Source organism: Crocodylus porosus, unplaced genomic scaffold (genome assembly GCF_001723895.1).
Source record: "Crocodylus porosus isolate Cpor-Errol unplaced genomic scaffold, CroPor_comp1, whole genome shotgun sequence".
NCBI lineage: Eukaryota > Metazoa > Chordata > Crocodylia > Crocodylidae > Crocodylus > Crocodylus porosus.
Genome location: NW_017728886.1, coordinates 98,160,743 through 98,179,561, shown reverse-complemented (window position 1 = coordinate 98,179,561; position 18,819 = coordinate 98,160,743). Strand labels below are relative to the sequence as shown.

General features: G+C 41.3%; 1 protein-coding gene across 1 annotated transcript in view; it reads right to left on the bottom strand.

Annotated features, from left to right (window-relative positions):
- The window catches only part of ADCY1 (adenylate cyclase 1), a 262,521-nt gene that overhangs the window by 52,723 nt on the left and 190,979 nt on the right, over positions 1 to 18,819 (bottom strand). The window contains exons 9-10 of the mRNA XM_019535907.1: positions 5,613 to 5,768; positions 79 to 273 (exon numbers count right to left, since the gene is read on the bottom strand). Coding sequence (XP_019391452.1) covers positions 79 to 273; positions 5,613 to 5,768 — 351 coding nt within the window. The remainder of the gene's footprint in view (positions 1 to 78; positions 274 to 5,612; positions 5,769 to 18,819) is intronic.

Sequence of the window (18,819 nt, the reverse complement as noted above, 5' to 3'; positions counted from 1 at the left end):
ATGTGGACCTTCTTAAGAAGGTACAACTCCACTGACCCATTGTCTCTAAAGAGTGAAGTTAGTAGAAGGATCACTTACTTTATGTTCACGTTCAATTTGTTTGTACTTCAGGGTAATAAAATTCAAGTCAGCCATCTCAGACTCAGTTTGCCGGGCCTCTATCAAACGGCTGATGTATCTGTTTACTCGAGTTCCTGGAGTGTTGTATACAACATTTGTAGAAAAGGAGGAACGATTCCTGAGTTTTTCAGAGGCTGTCCTTAATGCTCTTCTCTGTGGCAGAAATGGAAACAAGAGGATGGTCGGTTGCTCTTCACAGCACAGATGTTATTAAAACTGGAAATGCCTCTTATTAGACATGGAGTGAAAAAAGTACTGGCAGACTCAAGACCATACTCCTCAGCTTGGGAGTCCAGCCTCTGTGCCAAGGCTTCTTGCTGTATTTCTACTACTAAAGTCAGAAATCAGGAGCCAGGAAAAAAAAAAAAAAGACAACGCATAGCTCTTATACCAACATGTTCGTAAGCTAACTGAAGTCTAAGTTTAAATTTCTCAGATGAGATTCTGACTTCAGTAATATTAGTGGCAATGCTCCTGTTGACTTCAACAGGTCCTCAACATCACTTCTGATCCTAGAGAATTGTCATTATTTATTGTCCTCCCCAAAAATTCGCTCTGCCACTGTGAACTGCAAACTCCCTTGCAGTTTGCAAGGATGTGTATCTGTACATCTTGTGCAATGACAGCATGTGACTTTGAATATTTTTATGCCACAAATTTAGTCACAGATAGAAAGTTTTAAAAGCTATTTTTTAAAATTACTTTTCCTATATTACCATTTTTCTTTTGTTACTCACTCCACGTATATATGCCTGTATCCTGCCCCCAATCGAGACACTGACAGGTAGAGATGTAGAGAAACAACACCAAAGGCACTTAGAGCTAGATCCAACAATAGACTACATTACCCAAGGGAAGGCTAAATAAAGCAGAAGGGGGGCAGTATCCTGGATGTCCCAGTTTTCCTTATGGTCACCTACTGTTAGGAGCCTAGAGCTCTGTTACTGCAGAAGTCAAGATGCCCTACCTGGGAAGCCTGGCAGCTAGTTCACACCTAATTACAACTGTCCCACTGAGGCATTTCTAACACTGACAGAAGTAGTACCCTCACCAAATGTGTTATTTTATAGTGAAGCCAGAGGATGATGAGGAGAGAAAGGCACCCACCTTTCTATAACAGCCTTCTGGTTACATGATTTGCCCAAGAAGTGGGAAACTTGGGTTCAGTTCCCTCTTCCACCCAGAGAGTGAAGTGGCCAAACCTACATCTCCCACCATGATGGAGAGTATGTTGGGTGGCGTATTGTCCACCATTTCCAATGAAACTGCTCCACTCAGCTACAAAGAATTCAGGTTGTATATAGCCAGAAAGCACAAAAGCAAGTGAGAGAAAACATGCTTCTAGTCTAGTAGTAATGACACTCCCTCTGGGGAGGAGATCATGGACTCTGGTTTCTATTCTCAAGGCTGATTCTGCATTTTACATTAAATGATCATTAGTGTAGGTAACTGGAACCAAGCACTTCCACCTGTGTGGAGGACATCCTACCCAGAGGTTGGGTCTTGTGGTCTTGCTCTGACCCTGTGATTCTTGAATTCTTTGCTGTAAGGTGGCACAGCTTCATTTTGTCCCCTCCTCCCACTAGCCTACGTTACAGCCTAGCTATTAGGGCACTCTCCTGGTAGTTGCTAGATGTGGGTTGAAACCCTTCAGGCTGAAAAGAGAATTACATCCAAGTCCCCCACTTCCATAATCTAATCACTAGAATGTCATATAAAAGTTTGGCAGTACCATGGCCAATCCTTTTTGAAAGCATGGAGTTGGGTGGCCATTCTCAGGACAGCATTCTAGGTTGTGGATTCTAACTGAGCAAAGGCACATCTGCAGCCTTGACAGAGAAGCCTAAGACCTGGAGAGATCCAGGAGTTCAGACATGCCCTGAGCTTAATGTTTGCTACTGACCAACCTTATGGGGCTCTTCAATCAGCATACAGTTTATTTGGATTCTATTCTGAAGGTCCTAACTCTTCCCACGCATACTGTATTGTAAACTGAGATGCCTAGCCGAGATTTATGGATTCTACTCCGACACTGAGGTATCAGAAAGTTAGGAGCCAAAGTGCCCAACTTCTGGACATCCAAGTCTTCTGTTAGATCTAGCTCTTTGTGCCCATTGCCGTTGATTATGCTCAGTAAAATCTCATACATATAGTTATAGCATTACCTTTTACCTAGGATTTCGGTCTAGTTTATACCTGTACAGACAAGCTTAGGCTGTTTTGACATAAGCAGAAGAATATTGCTATTACCAAACAAGCACAAGTTTCAGGAATGCTATCTAATGCATTCAGAAATAACAAAGCTTCTCAAACAAAAAATTGTCTACCACCTACAATACAACTGGAAGCATCTTCCTGGTCACTATCAGCAACTTAATAAAAAGATACAAGGTGCAATCAATGTTTGCACTGTTCAGAGTAATTAATTCTGATAAACCCATTTAAAAAAACCCCCACCAACATCTCTATCAGCTATATTAAGATTCTCTCTCAAAGTCACAGTTCAGAGGATAAAGGTGATCAAAAAGATGCTGAGCATGGATACATTAATTCAGTATTAAGAGATGTTTACATCTGTACTGGACATATGAAGCAAGTGTAATTGAATTTCTAAAAAACCAAAAACGTAGGTTAGCAGTTGGTTAAATAACACATACAAACATACTTCCCTGTACAGAGGATTTGGGTAACCAAACCAGACCAGTGGCTTATGATGTGGTCCCTGATAAATACAGGAAGAGACTCCACAGCACAGGGTAAAATACCTTTCCAATTCTTCTTTCAGTGTTTTCTGGCTGTCGTGTACAAAATATATATAACAACTGCATGCATCAATGTTTCTATTTCTGTCTTGCTTTATGCAGATGATGTGCTAGTAATGTCAGAATCCCAGATAGCTCTCCAAAAGTTATTAGATGCCTTTCAGTAGTACTGTGTTTCAAGCAGCTTGGGAACCAACACTGTTAAATACAAATTACTGTTTTGTGGGACTTTTTTAAATAAAAAAAATCTGATCTGGAATAAACACACCAAAAGCATAAGCATTTGTCCTTTTATCCTTTTACAATAACACCAGTAAAAGGATACTGGCATCACTAAAGGTGTATAGATCTAAGGGAGAGTCCATTCCATTGTATGGAGCACAACTATGGAGTGCTGACCCCATGGTTCAGTAAAAAAAAGAAATAAAATTTTAATTATTTTTGAAGGCACCTTTTATCTGTACCATATTCTGTGACAAAGTGGCTCACGTAATCTGAAACAGGGCCATTTAATGCGAGTACTTGAGCTCAATTAAGAACTATAAATTATTGGATAAAATGTAGAGCCTGTATCCCTCTCAGATATTACAAAAAGTACATTTAAAAGCCTCTCCTCTTCCAAATAAACCCTTATTTGGATGATTAAATAACATTTTTATTCTCCTCCAGATGCACGGCCTAAGAAATGTCATTGACCCAATATTGCCTCTATGCTTAAAACAAGTTATAATTTAAGAATTAAAGATGTCACTGTGCAGACGCATGTGCAGGCAGCAAGATTTACTTGAACTTACCATTTCTTAGATGAGTAAAGCACTCTTTTGGCTTAGAAACCTATCTATGTGAATTACGAAACAACAAACAATGAGAAGCCATTACCAGACTGCAATTCACTCAAGATATACAGCCGTTACAAGCAGGTGGTGTTAGATTAGATATACAGAGTGAATATGTTTTTGTAAGAAGAATGAGCTAGACTAGTTTAATCATTATTTGTGGGCTTGCTCATTCTTTGAAAAAATAAGAGGTAAACGGATCTCTTCAGGGGTGGAAAATGGTAAATGTTGGGCTAATGAGGAAAAACAATAGCTCCTCCCTAACAGCTTACAGCCTAGGCTATGCTTCCTAGGTGTACTTGCACTACTTGCACAAAAAATAAAGGCTGAAATCAAATCCCCCTGCTCTGTTCTATTTTCTGCCTTTGTATATTGTTTCATTTTTGTATTTTTGTATCGGTGTATACAGTATATCTGTATATCTATTTTAATTTTGTTTCAACTGGTAAGATGTGTAAACTTACTGTATGCTTTTAACAATAAACAAATTGTATCATTTTATTATCACTGCTATTGTATGGTTTTAGCAAAAGCTATGCATAAACTATTACTACTATATAAAATATGGTCTTGGTATTACATAACTGAGATAACTAAACTTCCTATCCAAAACTTCTCAGGTAAGTTATTTCTATTATTTTTGCCAATTTTGCTCATCATGACAAATGCCCTTATTAAAACTGAAGTAAAAAAACCCAACACATTAAATATTTCAGCCTTCTCTGCATCATTCGTTACAAGATTGCCCTCTTGATTCAACAGAGTACCAACATTTTTCGTAGACCTTTTACTTCTACCATAGTTGTGGAACAGTTTTTTGTTATCTGATATATCCTTTTAGCTGCATCTCCATTTGCACCTGGGCTTTCTTGATAGTCTCACTGCATGGCCATGTGACATTTATAATCATCCCAAGTTATACTGACAAATTTCCATTTTTGAAAGATTTCTTTTTGAGTTTCAGTTAATTGAAGAGGTCTCTGTTTACCCAGACCAGTCTCTTGCTGCAATTCTTATGGTGTCATTACATCAGGATATCCTGCTCTTTTACCTTAGAGACCATATTAAGGGTGCAACTAGCTGTCTTGGACTCCTTTTCCTCTCAGACTTGCCTCCCATGGGATCCTGCCCACCAGCTCCCTGAATTTGTTAAAGTCTGCTTTTCTGAAGTCCAATGCCTTTCTTCTGTTGCTCTCCTTCCTTCTGTATGTTGGAATTTTGAACTCTTTCATTTTACAGTCACTGTCACTCAAGCTGCAGTTGCCTTTTTCTTTCCTATTCTTTGACCAACTCCTTCCTATTTGTGAGCAGTGAATCAAGAAGATCTTTTGAACTAGCCAGTTTCTCCACCATTTATACCAAAATACACCATCTATACTCTGACATGCTCCAAAAACTTGCTGGACTGCCTATTTACTGCTGTGTTATCCTCCTAACAGATGTCACAGTGCTTAAACATCCTATCAGCACATGGTTTGAACAGCTGTTTGAAAAATTCCTCATACACTTTTTCCTCTTGGTTTGGTAGTCTATAGGAGAGGCACATCATGACATCTGCTTTAGTGTTCTCCCTTCTTCCCTTGACATAGTACTGTCTTGCCACTTGCCTGCATGGTGTGTTCTTGACCCCACTGTCCATCTTTGCTATGTTAACACCCATTGTATAGAAATGATATTTTAGCAAAGATGGGAAAGCTTTGAAGTAGTTCCCATAGTGCAGACAATATTATTATTATTCTGATTATAGATTTTTAGTAATAGTGCCACACACACTGCAGTAACAGCATGTTTCCTTGTTTTGTGTCTGACGAAAAAGAGAAATTTATTGCACAGGCAGTTAAAGACTTTGGAAAATCTTATACTGTAAATCTTGTACGTCTTATTCATGAATTACCTTGTCATCATCCTCACATGTCATGACATTGGAGAAAGGGATTTCTGCTTTGAACATTTTACGACAATGCATGAGTTGTACAAGCAGGTAGCAGACTGTTTTGAATTTCATTCTTTTGGCTGGTTTTATGTCCGAGAGAATCAGTCCTGGAAATATCTGTCAGGCAAATAAAAAAAAAAAAAGTTATACAAGATGCATGCACATGTTTCCATTTACATATAAGCATATGTACCTATGTAAATTAGCATCATGCAATGCGAACGTGGAAACCTGATGAGATAATATTTTGATTGGTAAACAGTGCATTTATTATACATCTCATTTCCCTAAAGGACAGAATGTTTCTCTTTTTGTACAGGACATACAGAATATACTCAGCAAGCTGTAGGTAAGCACACCGTAATTAACAATATGAAGAATTATTGATATATAAATTCATACTATACAAAATACCACATTCGTGACCCATATCAAAGGGGCCTTATTTGTATTTTTTATTTTACAATTATTTTTTTCCTGATAAATAAATTAAAAAGTAACTAGGAAATATAAATGATTTTTAGGTTGTTTTTTTCTTTTATAGTATTTCTCTCTTGTTTGTACCATTATTAAATTGTTTTGGCCACAGGAGGCCATTGTTTGTGGAAATGGATGAAAACAAATTCTGCTTTTAAAGAAACGTGCACTTAAAAACGTGCTGAGGAGGGAAATTATAGACCACATTGATTGTACCTTACATCTTGCTTTCTCAAAACTGGGAACATAGAGCCATACAGAGGGATTTTGGGATAAGTCTGTCTTAGTCTACTCTTTTCAGCAGAGTTCCCCATTCAGGAAACCACCTGCTAAGCTTTTAAATCTATGTTTCATTCCCACTGGCTTCAGCAGAGCCTGATCTCCTGTACAAGTGCTTTTGCAGATCAAAATGAAAGCAACAGCACCTTGATGTATCCTCCCTGATGCACCTTGATGTCACTATCAAACCCTCACTATGTTGGATTCATGCTTTTGGTATTTGTACAGGGAGTAGAGTAGGCCCCAATGACTACCACGATGGTAGGTATTTTGTAAAATTAGTTTGCACCTAGTTTGGGCACAAAAATGGAGAGACAGAACAGAGCACCTACATGTCACCTTACAGCAACATAGTGACACACTATATCACTGTACAGTGTGCTATGGCAACGTAGAGATCATGTGGGTCTACACCTAATTGGCAGCTACGTTACTGTAGTGGTGTGCTCGCCTGTTTTAGCATGCTGTTATGGCGACGTAATGGCAACATATAACTGCACCACGAGCACGGTGCAGTATGGGCAGTTAGTAAGCTGTGCTTTAGTACATATAAAAGGAAGTACTAAAGCATGGTGCCGTAGCTATGTCACTGTACGGTGATGTGTAGTTGTGCCCAGTATGCTCTGTCATGTTCATAAACCTAAAAGAACATGTTCATTCTAAATAAAGACCAGATTTTATCTTAGGACCTCATTACATGTTACACAAGCATGTTTTATAGTAAGCATTAATATGGTTTTGAAAGGTTTCTTAGCAGTTGTGCATTAATGCTTATTATGGTCTCAAACCAGCTCTTTTAGGATCCCAAGGATGAGATAAAAAAATCAGCTGATATTTGCTCTCAGTCCTGGCATCTCCCCGTAGGCTTGGTGCAGAACCAGCATGGCATGGGAGCAGGTCACAATCCCAGTATCATACATGTGCAAGGCTCTGGAAGCAACATTTGGATAGCACAGGAGTGGCCAGTAGCCCCTGCACAGCACTAGAGCCTTGTACCAGCTGCCATGTGGTACGGAGGCTGTGTGCTCCCTCTGCACTGCACTGGAGCCTTGAACCAGCAGGGCTCTGGGGAGAGGGTGGGGAGCAGGGAGCCTGACAGGCTCACCCTCACCATCACAGTGGCTGGGTTACCTCTATGGAGCAGTCTAATATTATCTCAACACATTAGGTAATAAGATGTGGAAATACTTTTTGCTAGGAAAGATCTAACTTCACTATGCTGTCATGGCACTTACATGCTTCACTGCTTGAACAGTTGAAGACCAGTGTTAGAAGTGTAGTTAGCACATGCTAAGTAAATGTGTAACAAGGCCCTCAGTGAATCATCTTGAGCTAGTTAAGCATGCCACTGAAAAGGGCAGGAGGACTTGGTTTGCAAACGGTTTTTGAGACAAGAGGAGGAGAAGTGGCATTTTTGTGGCTCTATTGAATGCCCACAACTGGATGTCACTCAGGATTCTGGGGGAAACAATCCCTAGTTCAAAGTCATTTCTCCTATGGCACCTCTCTACCTACACCAGCCATGACAAATATTAGAAAACCTACATTAATCAAAGGAATTCAATAAAGTTAATCAGGGAAGTATGCTGCCAATATTCCAGTGTACTACAGAAGTGTGTTTGTTTAAGAAACAGTACTGAAACGCCACCTTTGTTGATAGAAGTCCAACTGACAAGAGAAAATTTGATTCAGATTTTCATTATTCTGGAATAATGATAGTCAACATTGAGGATCTGATGTCCAATCTGCAGGACACAACAATGCCAACTACTTCATTAAATTAAAACTTTATGAGCATCATAGTAGGGAGGAAGTAAATCAGATTCATTTGCTTAAAAATTATTAAGCAATGGTGGCTGTGTTCATAACCACCTGAATATGAAGAAACCAGGACAATTTTTTCTCAGTTATACTCAGAATGGGAAGTCAGTCAGGGCAGAATTTGGCTTGATTTTAAATTTAAAATACATATAGATTAGGGAGAGAAATGCAGTGTATTTTATGAAGCAATTCTTAGGTTTTCCTGATATGCTATATGTATATTGTTCAGCTGATGGCATGTTTCAGTGTGGCTATCAAAAGGCAGAACTCATTAAGTCACGTCCTTATATATTTGCAGACAGACAATTTTTATTAACATATTACAAGATCTGTTAAAAGGGTGAAAAATCGCAGTAGTTAGACTTACTGTAATGCATACCTGAAGGCTGAATGTAGCTACTGATTCTATCTGCATTATACTGTACATTTTATGGCAGTGGGGCTAATTGATTATGCATTTCACTCTTTATATAATGATTTGGTGATGTGTAGAAACAGTGAGGAATAATTTCTGTTAAATGGGTTCCTACACAAATTCTCTCAGTGGAGAAACTTCTGGCAAGTGACTCACAGCTGGAAAGTAATACTCCACCTAGAGGACATTCTGTAACACTAAACAGTGACATTCTCTGCACTAAATATCTTTCATACAGCATTTAGTGGTTCAAACCAAATAAGACTTTTTTTTCATATGTCAGAACAGCCCTGATGTCAGAATACGGCAAATGGGATCTACCTTCAGGCCAATGCTCTTCAAGACCCATAGCAAGAACATAGCCTTTGGGTATGTACTTGTAACGTTACTTAGGAATTTTCTAAGCACAGCACTAAATCTTGTGGGGAAAAAAGCCAATGCATTTAATTGCCTGCTTCTCTCTGAACACAGTAAACATTTACAGGCCTTCTTTATTTCTAGCTAATGAACTGCAAGATTCTTGCCCTCTTCTGCATTTTCTAAACACAAAAGTAAAAATGGGACACAGAAGGCACAAGGTGAAATGTCTCCATGTCTCTCTGCAGAGATTACATTGCAGGTAAACTTCAAAACTATTAGCTCCCCCTTTTTTCCCCTCTGAAAAATGAGTCAGGTGGCTCTACCCTGGGAGTCAGATCCAGCACGTCCATAATATTACACATTTTCAGCTTTATAGCCATGTGATGGCTGGCTCAGATTAGGGTCAGATTAGGTGTTCCAAGTACAGTACAGGGAGCTCCGCAGACTACTCACAGAGGGGATGCACTAATGCAGCTACAAAGTGCTGGAGTGTGCAAATACAACTTCCTGCTAGTTGAGCCCAGGGGATGCATCTGGAAGAGGCAAGAACAGGGCCATGTTCCCCTGCTTACTGGGAACTCCCTAGAGCAAGGGGCAGCAACCTTTTGCCAGCCTGAACCACAGATTGAGAACTGTGGGTTGTAAGACCCTGCCGTTGCAATCCTTGCAAGCAATCAGCTGCCTGAACCTAGCCTCCCTGCAGATACCTAGTCTCTCTGCAGTAAGGATAAGCCCAAATGTGGTGCAGAGGCAGGCTCTCACCTGCAAAGGGGATAGGGAGCACAGTACAACTCTGTACCATTGATGCCTCATGTTGAACATATCCTCCATGGGCCAGATCAGACCACTTCATGGGCTGGATCCAACTCACAGGCCTTAGGTTGCCAACTCCTCCTCTACAGCAGCTGTTCTCAACTTTTTTATATTGAAGATACTCCTCCAAAAATGCCAGCTCTAAGCTTTCACTCCTTTTTTGACTAAGTAAACATTTTAGAGCAATCCTTTTGTTACAAAGAACTTAGAAAGATCACAGTAGGCCAGAATGTTTTGTCACTGTGCATCCCTTTTTGAAATCTCTGAGTTTATCTGGCAAAGTGTAGGTGTTTGCACATCTAATAGGGCTAATATTATGTGTCATCATTAAATGATGTCATGGTACCCAGGGTGCCGTAGCACCCTACTTCAGAATCACTGCCTTAGAGAGCAGCCTGAACTTCAGAGTACCAAGTCTTGTGATCACCCAGCTGCCTGGATGCATTAAAAGTTAAGGAGGAATAAGATATTGCTCAGGTACCATCCCTCCTCCCTTTCACTAGCATTGCTCTTCCTCAAGAAAGCCCTTCTCCATGGAGACATTATATATAACTTCCTGACTACACCTTCAAAGGAGCAGATACAGCAGATTGTGCTTATTTAATAGGCAACGTGAATTTTTTTGTTCCTGACCATTACTGAGCAGAGTATGAAAATGCTCTGGTAGTTAAGGGCTGAACCTGCAAAGGGCATACTTTCATTCAGAGCAGATTCCTATTTGCTCAGCACATTCAGAGCAGAGATTTGGACTCCAAATTAAAGACTTGAACATGGCCTCCTACATCCTATACTAGTAATGTTGCTCTGCATACAGACAGATGTAACAAGTGTATCAGTATCAAAGCATACTAATATAAGCAGCTGCAGTACAACTGCTGCCTCTGCATGATTCTGTAGCAGTACAAGGGCAGGAAAGCTTTTACTCTGCCTTCTTCTGGGTCAAAGATGGGCAATTTAGCTCACCCATATTGCCACAGGATGATGCAGATGTAACATTTGAAGCATAACAGCTGATGCACATTCCTAAGCAGCAGCTCTCCATCCGCTTCTAAAGTTGTTTAAATGTACATTTGTCCACACCCTGCCTCTCTCTGGCATCATCACCCTAGAAAGCCTTTTCACAAAACATTGCGGCATCCTCCCCCCCACAAAAAAACTAAAAAAAAAAACAAAAAACAAAGAAGAGAATAAATTCTGACAAAAATATTCCTAAACGGCCTCCTGCTACAGCGCAGAACACATGGTATTTTTAAGGAGAGTAGTATTATGTGCTTATAATACACTTAAGAAAAATTAGGTCATCCCTGACTGCTTTTCATCTGAACTGCTTAAGGCCAGTATTACAAGATGGCTAGACTGCAACATTCTCATTACAGCTCTTTCTGTCCATGCATTTTATTTTCGCACTTCCCTTTTGACCCTGGGGATTATCCTTTATTTTGATCACTGTTCATTTGCTTCGTCATTTTAGGAAGGGTTGTGTGTTTGTTGTAACATAGCCAGCAAATCAGGATAAGAACAGGGATTTTCTATCAGACCTCTCTGAAAGCAGCCAGCCTGTCTACAGCTTTGCAAGTGCCTTGAAGCATGTAGAAAAAAAACAAACAAGTAATCAGTGATTAAAATTCTAGGAAAACACCCCACTGTTTGCATCTGTTGTAATACTCTGGTAAAGAATTCACTGGTGCTTATCTGAGCTTCTCAGAAACAGCATCAGACTGTGGCTGACTGTGGTTACTTTGCAATAGTAGGCTATGGTGCTGAAATAAAATCACAAAAAAGAAGATGCTGTTGATATTTAGAGTACATTCCCAGAGCCACTGAAAGCTATACTCTATCTGAGCTTTTGCCTTCAGTTACCAAGGGCTATGTCTTTTGATATTAGTGTCTCTTTTGTTATTACTTGCAAGGTATTGAGCTTTCCCAAGTACTTTTTGCATCTGATGGGTGAGCAAATTTTATTCAGGTTTTTCTTTTCACAGCTACATTAAGCAGGTGTTTCCCACTCCACCTCTCTGGAATGCCATAGTATATATCCTTGCTCATCATTTTTCTGCTGGCATACTGAAGTCCATTTAAAATAGTTACCATAAAAGAATATAATGGTCATAACAAAGAATTCTCCATGTCTAAACCAGAAGGATGAAACTCATCCAGACCTGTAGGGGCAGATGAGGAGCACTGAGCTGGCTAGTGGGCTGGGCTGGGTTTCTAAACCAGCCTTGCATGTTGCACCTGGGCTGCACTGTATGTGGTGTGCAGGGCTGGTCTGTAGTCCAGGTCTGGCCTGTGGACCAGATGCAACTTGGCTTTACATGTGGCACTCAGGCATGGTCCAAAATGGGCACCACTTGTAGTGTGTGACCCAGACCAGACTCGTGCCACATACACCAGACCAGCTTCCAGCACCACATGCAGCAGTGTGAGGCTGGGGCTAGTCTCAGACACACAGGCAGCACCATGAGCAGGATAATAGGGCTCCATGGGCCATATTTTTGACACCCTGGCCATGTCCATATGAGAGTGGACATTTTTTTCTCTGGGAACAAGAAGCAGCTGCACACCTTGTGCTGTTGCTACTTGGTCCCAGTGAACTCCTGTGCCATATGCCCTCTGGTTAAAAATAAATTATATACCCAAGTATGGATTTAAATGCCTAAATTTAGCATTTGAGTTCTAGCATTTGAGATCAACGTGTGTGGGGGGGGGTTTTCTTACAGAGAAAAGGAGCTCAAAAATTCTGAACAGCAGGAGGAGTGCTGGGGGGAAGAGGGGCAAAAAAAATAAAATAAAAGAAAACAAACAATCACACACTGGCATTCAATGGAAGAAAATTTCCTACAAATAAAGATGGTGATCTAAGGTTACTTAAATATATGGATAGAAATTATAATAATAAAATATATGGATAGATGTAGTGCTAAGCAGAATCTTTTTCTTCTTTTTCTGAGTTTAACCCCCTCTCCTTCTCAGTACTCTTCCCTTTCCTTTCTCATTTATTTCTGATGACAAGGAGTTTTTCAGTTCATGAAGCTTATATTTTCTATCTAGTTGGGAGGGAATATAGATCTATTTCCTCACCATGGTAAAGTCTCTTTGATCAGCCTGAAAAAAACAAAAACCTGTTGCCAAAATCTCTATTCCTATAAAAACATATACAGCAGACATCCTGCACTCGATTAATAGACATCTTTTGAAAGCTTTGGCAGTACATGATGAAAAACATCTGGGGAGTGTATGCTACTGACAACCAGATGCACTTGATAAGTCTGCAAACAGCTGACAAAGATTCACTGATAAAAGCTGCATTTTAAAAACATGCAGCAGTTGTATATGCCACCTATTCTATGACAATGGCAATCGCTCTTTGATATTTGATGGTTGCATTCCATCTCTAGAGGCCCCTTTACAAGGATATAGATATGGTTCACTGACCAAAGACATAAGGGATAGGAAGTAGGGTTATGGAACCACAGGTGTGCTCTATAAATGGTTTGGGATGAGAATGGGAGATAGGAACAGAAGTGTGGAGATGTGAAAGGCAAAAAGATCCTATTTTAAAGAGAGAAAACGTGGGTTCTCAGGGGGTTTTTCCACTCTACAAGCTTGTTCTCTTGCAATTCAGCCTTCTCAAATGACTTCTAGTATCTGTTGTAGTGGTTTCCACATTGTAATGAGGATCAGCAGAATGCTTGAAGGCAGGGGTGTCAAACTCACTTGGTTCCACAAGCTGGATGAATGGCACAGGGCTGGTCCCTAATTCCCATCCCCCTGTGTCTCAAACCAGCATCCACCTTGGCCAGTCTGGGATTGTGCTATATGTAGCTACCCTGGGGCTTAGTTGGCTAACATTGTATTGCCTGTAACCTAGTTGTGTTCCCCTCCTCACCCCCATCCCTCTATTGTTAGTCCGTCGCTCGGGTGCTCTGTATTTCCATATCAGCTTTGTCATCTTTTTTCTGGATTCCCAATCCTAAACATCTACTAATAAAAGTCAACCTGTTCTGGGCCAGTTCAGGAGGCATACTGCACATGGCACGTACTTCAGTTGGTCTGGGAACCATGTTGCACACAAGTGCCTGGTCCAGACTGACCAGGGTAGGCACTGTGTGCAGTGTGAGTCCTAGAGTGGGCACCACATGCAGCATAATCCTAGACTGGCTCAGGCGGGCACCTCATGCAGTGTCTTCCCAGAATGGCTGGGATGGGTGCTGTCGTGGGCCCTGCACACACAGTACTGTGAAAATCAACTCTGAGACCCAGGGGCAGCACTAGAGGCCATATTTTTGACATCCCTGCTTTAAGGGGATACATCTGACATATCTGTGCACAAGTGACTAAGGAACATGATTTCAGAAGACCACTGCAGACAGAGAATGGAAGAAGTTTTGTATTCATCAGACAATCACTACCTGTCCCTATGAGGAAATTACATATGATGGTCAACTTTGCTTGTATAATTTTACCTTCTGTACTCAATTTCAAGATGAGGTTTTATCCCCATTCAACACTGGAGGAGGGAGGGGAGCCTTATCTTAGAATCAAGTATCAGACAGACTAGAACAGAACCACATTGTATCTGAATGCGAGTACAGCTCATCTCCCTGTAGGGACCTTTGCCTCATGGCTTTATAGCCCACAGGAGCCTCCATAACTCCCTTCTTCCCCTCTCTACCCAGCCACATGCTACTTCTGTGTGTCCTAACCCTCACTTGCATAACAGCTGCTCAGCTTGCAGGTAGGCAGGACTGTGTGGCCCCAAGCAAAATAGGGAGGGGGTGTTGCAGCCAGCACATAGCTGCAGGGCTGGAAGGCAGAGTAGAGAAGATGGGTAGGGTGTGTGCTATGATGATGAGGGGAGTGGGGCTGTCTGAGGTAAGTCTGGGGGCAGGCTGGGGCAAAGGCATCATGGTATGGGGTGCGGTCAGGGATGATCATTCTTTCAGGCTCTCCTGTGCTGCCAGGGAATGCCTCAGCCTTTATTCCTATTAGCAGTAGGAATAGGAATGGCTAGGAAGACTTCCTAAGGCACTGGGCACCACTGCCCTTTTGCAGCGAGTCGTGCCTCACTGCCTTCTAGGGAGTTTTTCCCCTGCATTTAGGTAGGGCCTCTTCTTTGCAAACCCTCCTGCACATGTTTAATGAGCCAAAGTGCATATTCATTTCTTTGGAAGATCTGGTTAAAAAACACCTAACTTTCTTTTTCCTCTGTCCTGCATGCTTCTGCAAAGCTTATCAAAACAGGGTCCTTGTTCTGATGGGGTTTACTATAATATCTAATATAGATTAGTTTTCCATGTGTGGGATTTAATCATTAGGGGCAGTCTTAAAATCAATGTCACCTTGGATTTAGGAAAATATGGTATATAGCTATGCATATCAAGCTTACCCTGACATTTTCCATTCAAAATTAGATAAAGGATGCATATTTTATAATGCATAATGATAAATAGGCAATAGATACATAATCATAAATATGTAATGGAATAATCACTGATTATTCACAAATGCAAAATAAATTAGAACCTTCATGGAGTTCAAGTACTCTGTGCTTGCACCCAAATCTCAAGTTTCATAACTCCTTCAATACATGGAAAAGAAAATCTGACAGCCAGCATACAAAATTATAGATGAAATATTTTGAGTGCATCATAAATTCTGCAATGTATAATGTGAACTTCATTATGCACAAAGAGCTAGAACCTGATCCTATAAATGCTATCGGCAAAAGAACTCCAGTAATTCTAAGTTCCACCAAGCACATAGGTCACAAAGTGTCCCACACCGCTCCCCTCCCCCAAAGTAGAATAACAATTTCCTAACAAAAGCACGATACATTGTATAAAATTAGAAATACCAAATTTGCATATGCCATCCAAAATGATTAACCTCATTCAGGCATTAGCATTGTGACATGCATAATTAAGGGATTTCTCTATCTTCTTCTAGAATTTTATCCATGTCTAATTCACATTGTGTATGCCTTGCAGTGCACACATATGGCATAACATGTTTGAATTTTACGTTTGTTCAATTATACTAAAATCAAGACTTGACCAAGTCACAACATCTTAAAGCACAGTATTGCTGTGATGAAACAGAACCCCCTAATGTGGACTTAGTTGACCTGATTCTAGTTTTACTTTTTAAAGCCTGAACAGGACTTTCCTTGTAATTTGTCCTGCTAGAAACTGGGAGTTATTGTCAGGCTGTAGACTAGAACCACTGATGGCGCCCTGGAAGCCCAGAGAAGAAGAAAACAACTTGTCAAAGGAGGGGAGAATGGGATAGGCTGAAGCAGCTTCTGCTGAAGTCAATGGGAACTTTAGGCAAAGATATCCCTCCCTCTGGCCTAGCAGAATATTTAAATATCAAGACAATCTCTGCATGCTAAAGAAGAATAAAAAGAATACCAAATGCTGATAGACATAATTTTACTTTTTGTTATTTGATCTATGCTATAATACATGAGGTTTACTCTATGCCTGTTCTGTGCTACATAAGGGGTGCTGCTACACATGCAGTTAAACATGACTAAATGTAATGCACATTAAGATAATTCACATTAACCAATTTTTGACAGGTGTCTACATGGGCAGGGACTTGGGACTAAAATCAGTTCTAAGTCCCTGGACTTGGCACTAAAGCTAGGACTAAGCCCCTGTAGCCCTGCCATGTGCCCCTGTGACCACAGGGGGGACCTGCAGCCTCCAGCCACATGGCTGCCAGCACTTGGCAGTCATGTTGAAGCCAGAGCCAGCTGCCATTCCTGGCAGCCACCTGGGACACTGGCAGCCACCTGTTTTAAACTGGGAAGTTTAAAAGAGCCCCTTTCCTGCCCAGGAGCCACATGCCCAGTGCACAGGCAGCATATGACAGCTCCCTCATTGTCCACCCTGCCTCCGTGTGCCACGGCTGCTCGAGCCCCTGGCCCCTGCCCCTGCCAGCTACACCCAGCACCCTGCTGCTCCAGCCCAGTCCCTGCCCACAATGACCAGTGCCCTCTGCTCCAGCTGGCCAAGGAGCCAGCTGGCTCCTTCCTCCACCCCCCACCCCCAAGCCCTAGGACAGTGGCATACCTGCTAGTGAGGGCCAAGGCACTGGCTGTAGGAAGCCCTACCTGACCCCCTCCTCCTACGCTCCCCACTCCATCCCACCTGAAACTACTGCTCACACACCCCCTACTCCCTTCCCACTCCCAGCACCACTCTCAGGACACACGCAGGTGAAACAAAAAAAAAACTTTATTACCCACACAACACCCACCCTCTCCCTCCCCCCTCAAAAAACAGAACCCCCTCCCCCTCAACAATAAAAAACCCACTTACAAGTGAGAAACTATGTACAAGGAGAAAATTATTTATAAGATTTTGGGTCTTCAAGCCCACAGCGGGAGGCCGGGGGGGTGGGGATAGCTAAAGGGCAGGGTGTTCCCTGGGGCTGGGCTCAGGCCAGCTCCCTAGTGGCAGGGCAGACCTGGCACTAAAGTTAGTGTTGGGTCACATCTATACATGGATTAATGTGCATTAATAAATTGCGCCTAAATTTGATACCTGAATTCGCAGGTATCAAATTTAGGCCTGATTAGCCTAGGTTAATGTGCATTAAGGGCATGCACATATAGATGCATTCCCATAATGTGCATTAACTTAGGCTAATGGGCATTAATGCATCTCATGTAGATGCACCCAAAGCTGCAGAAAAGACACACAAAGACAAAAATTATTATTCAGTTGCTGGAGGATCTGGGGCTCAATAACCCATCCCAACACATGGAGGAAGCCCTTTGTTGTTGTAAACTGGCCTAGCTCCTGTGAAGTCATTGAAGCTACACTGGTTTATGCAAACTGATAATCTCACACTCTGCATCAAAAACGCTGGTCTAATGTTGTTTTGAAGAATCAGAATTGTATAAAATGTGTTTACTTTCCAACCACACACACAGTGACAGTTCTGCAACTGTAGGAAGTTTAAAAATCACATCTGCTTATGCAAGATGAAACAACAACCTGTGACAGTGATGTGACAGCTGTCATGACTACTCCTGCAACTGCTGGCATGTAATTTAGAATGAATCCCAGTTTACCAAATTTCTACCTATTAGATTGCAAGTCAAAAAAATTAACAGATCACCCTTTAAGCTCTCAAATACAACTGTAGTGTAGAGTAACTATGCCACATGTGTTCCATGTAGATAATTGCTTTGGTTATCTTTGACATCTAAGGCAGTTTTTACATTCCAACCTTGTAATGCTTCACCTTCTAAAAGATGATCCTGATTTTTGCTCTGATAGGGAAATAAAATTCGACACGTGCATATTTTCAGTGAATCCCTCCTCAAAAACAAGCAGCTGAAAGTATGGTTTGATTGGATTACCTTCCTAGATTACAGTAAATGGAATTTAGTTCTCTTTAAAGAAAACAAATCAAAAGACAGCTTTATAAATGTTCTCCTTCATTAGAGTTAAGTTGATAGCAGAGAGCCAGAAGTCCAGCTAGGATTCATCTTCTCCTGCCAGTTATCTTTCCTACTGAATGAGAGAGATAAGGAACTAGGATAGATTCCAAGCCCTTTCACCTGGGACTTCCTGATTAGCTATAGTCCTACTGAGCAACCTCAGCAAGCCAGCTATTATGAGTAGGCTTTTGGGGGCAGTCTTAAGGAGGATTTGCTAAGATTTCCTCGCATAACTCCACATGCACATGGCGAGACAAGTAGGAGATGCATTGTATCTTTCACAAAAAAGAGGAAGTTTCATACACACAGTATTCTCCTCCTATGAGTAACATCAGTCACACTTTATATTATGTATTTTACAGTTTCTGAAGCAGGTCAACAACTTTTTGACATCAAGGGCCAGAGCTTGCAACCCAGCCACTACTGTGTGCCACAAGTCTCCTTCTACTCTAAGCAGCCAGCTGCCTGCCTCACTACAGATTCCTGGCCCCTCTGCCGCTCCAGTAAGCTCAGATGTGGAGGTAGCAGCACAATGCAGGGGAAGG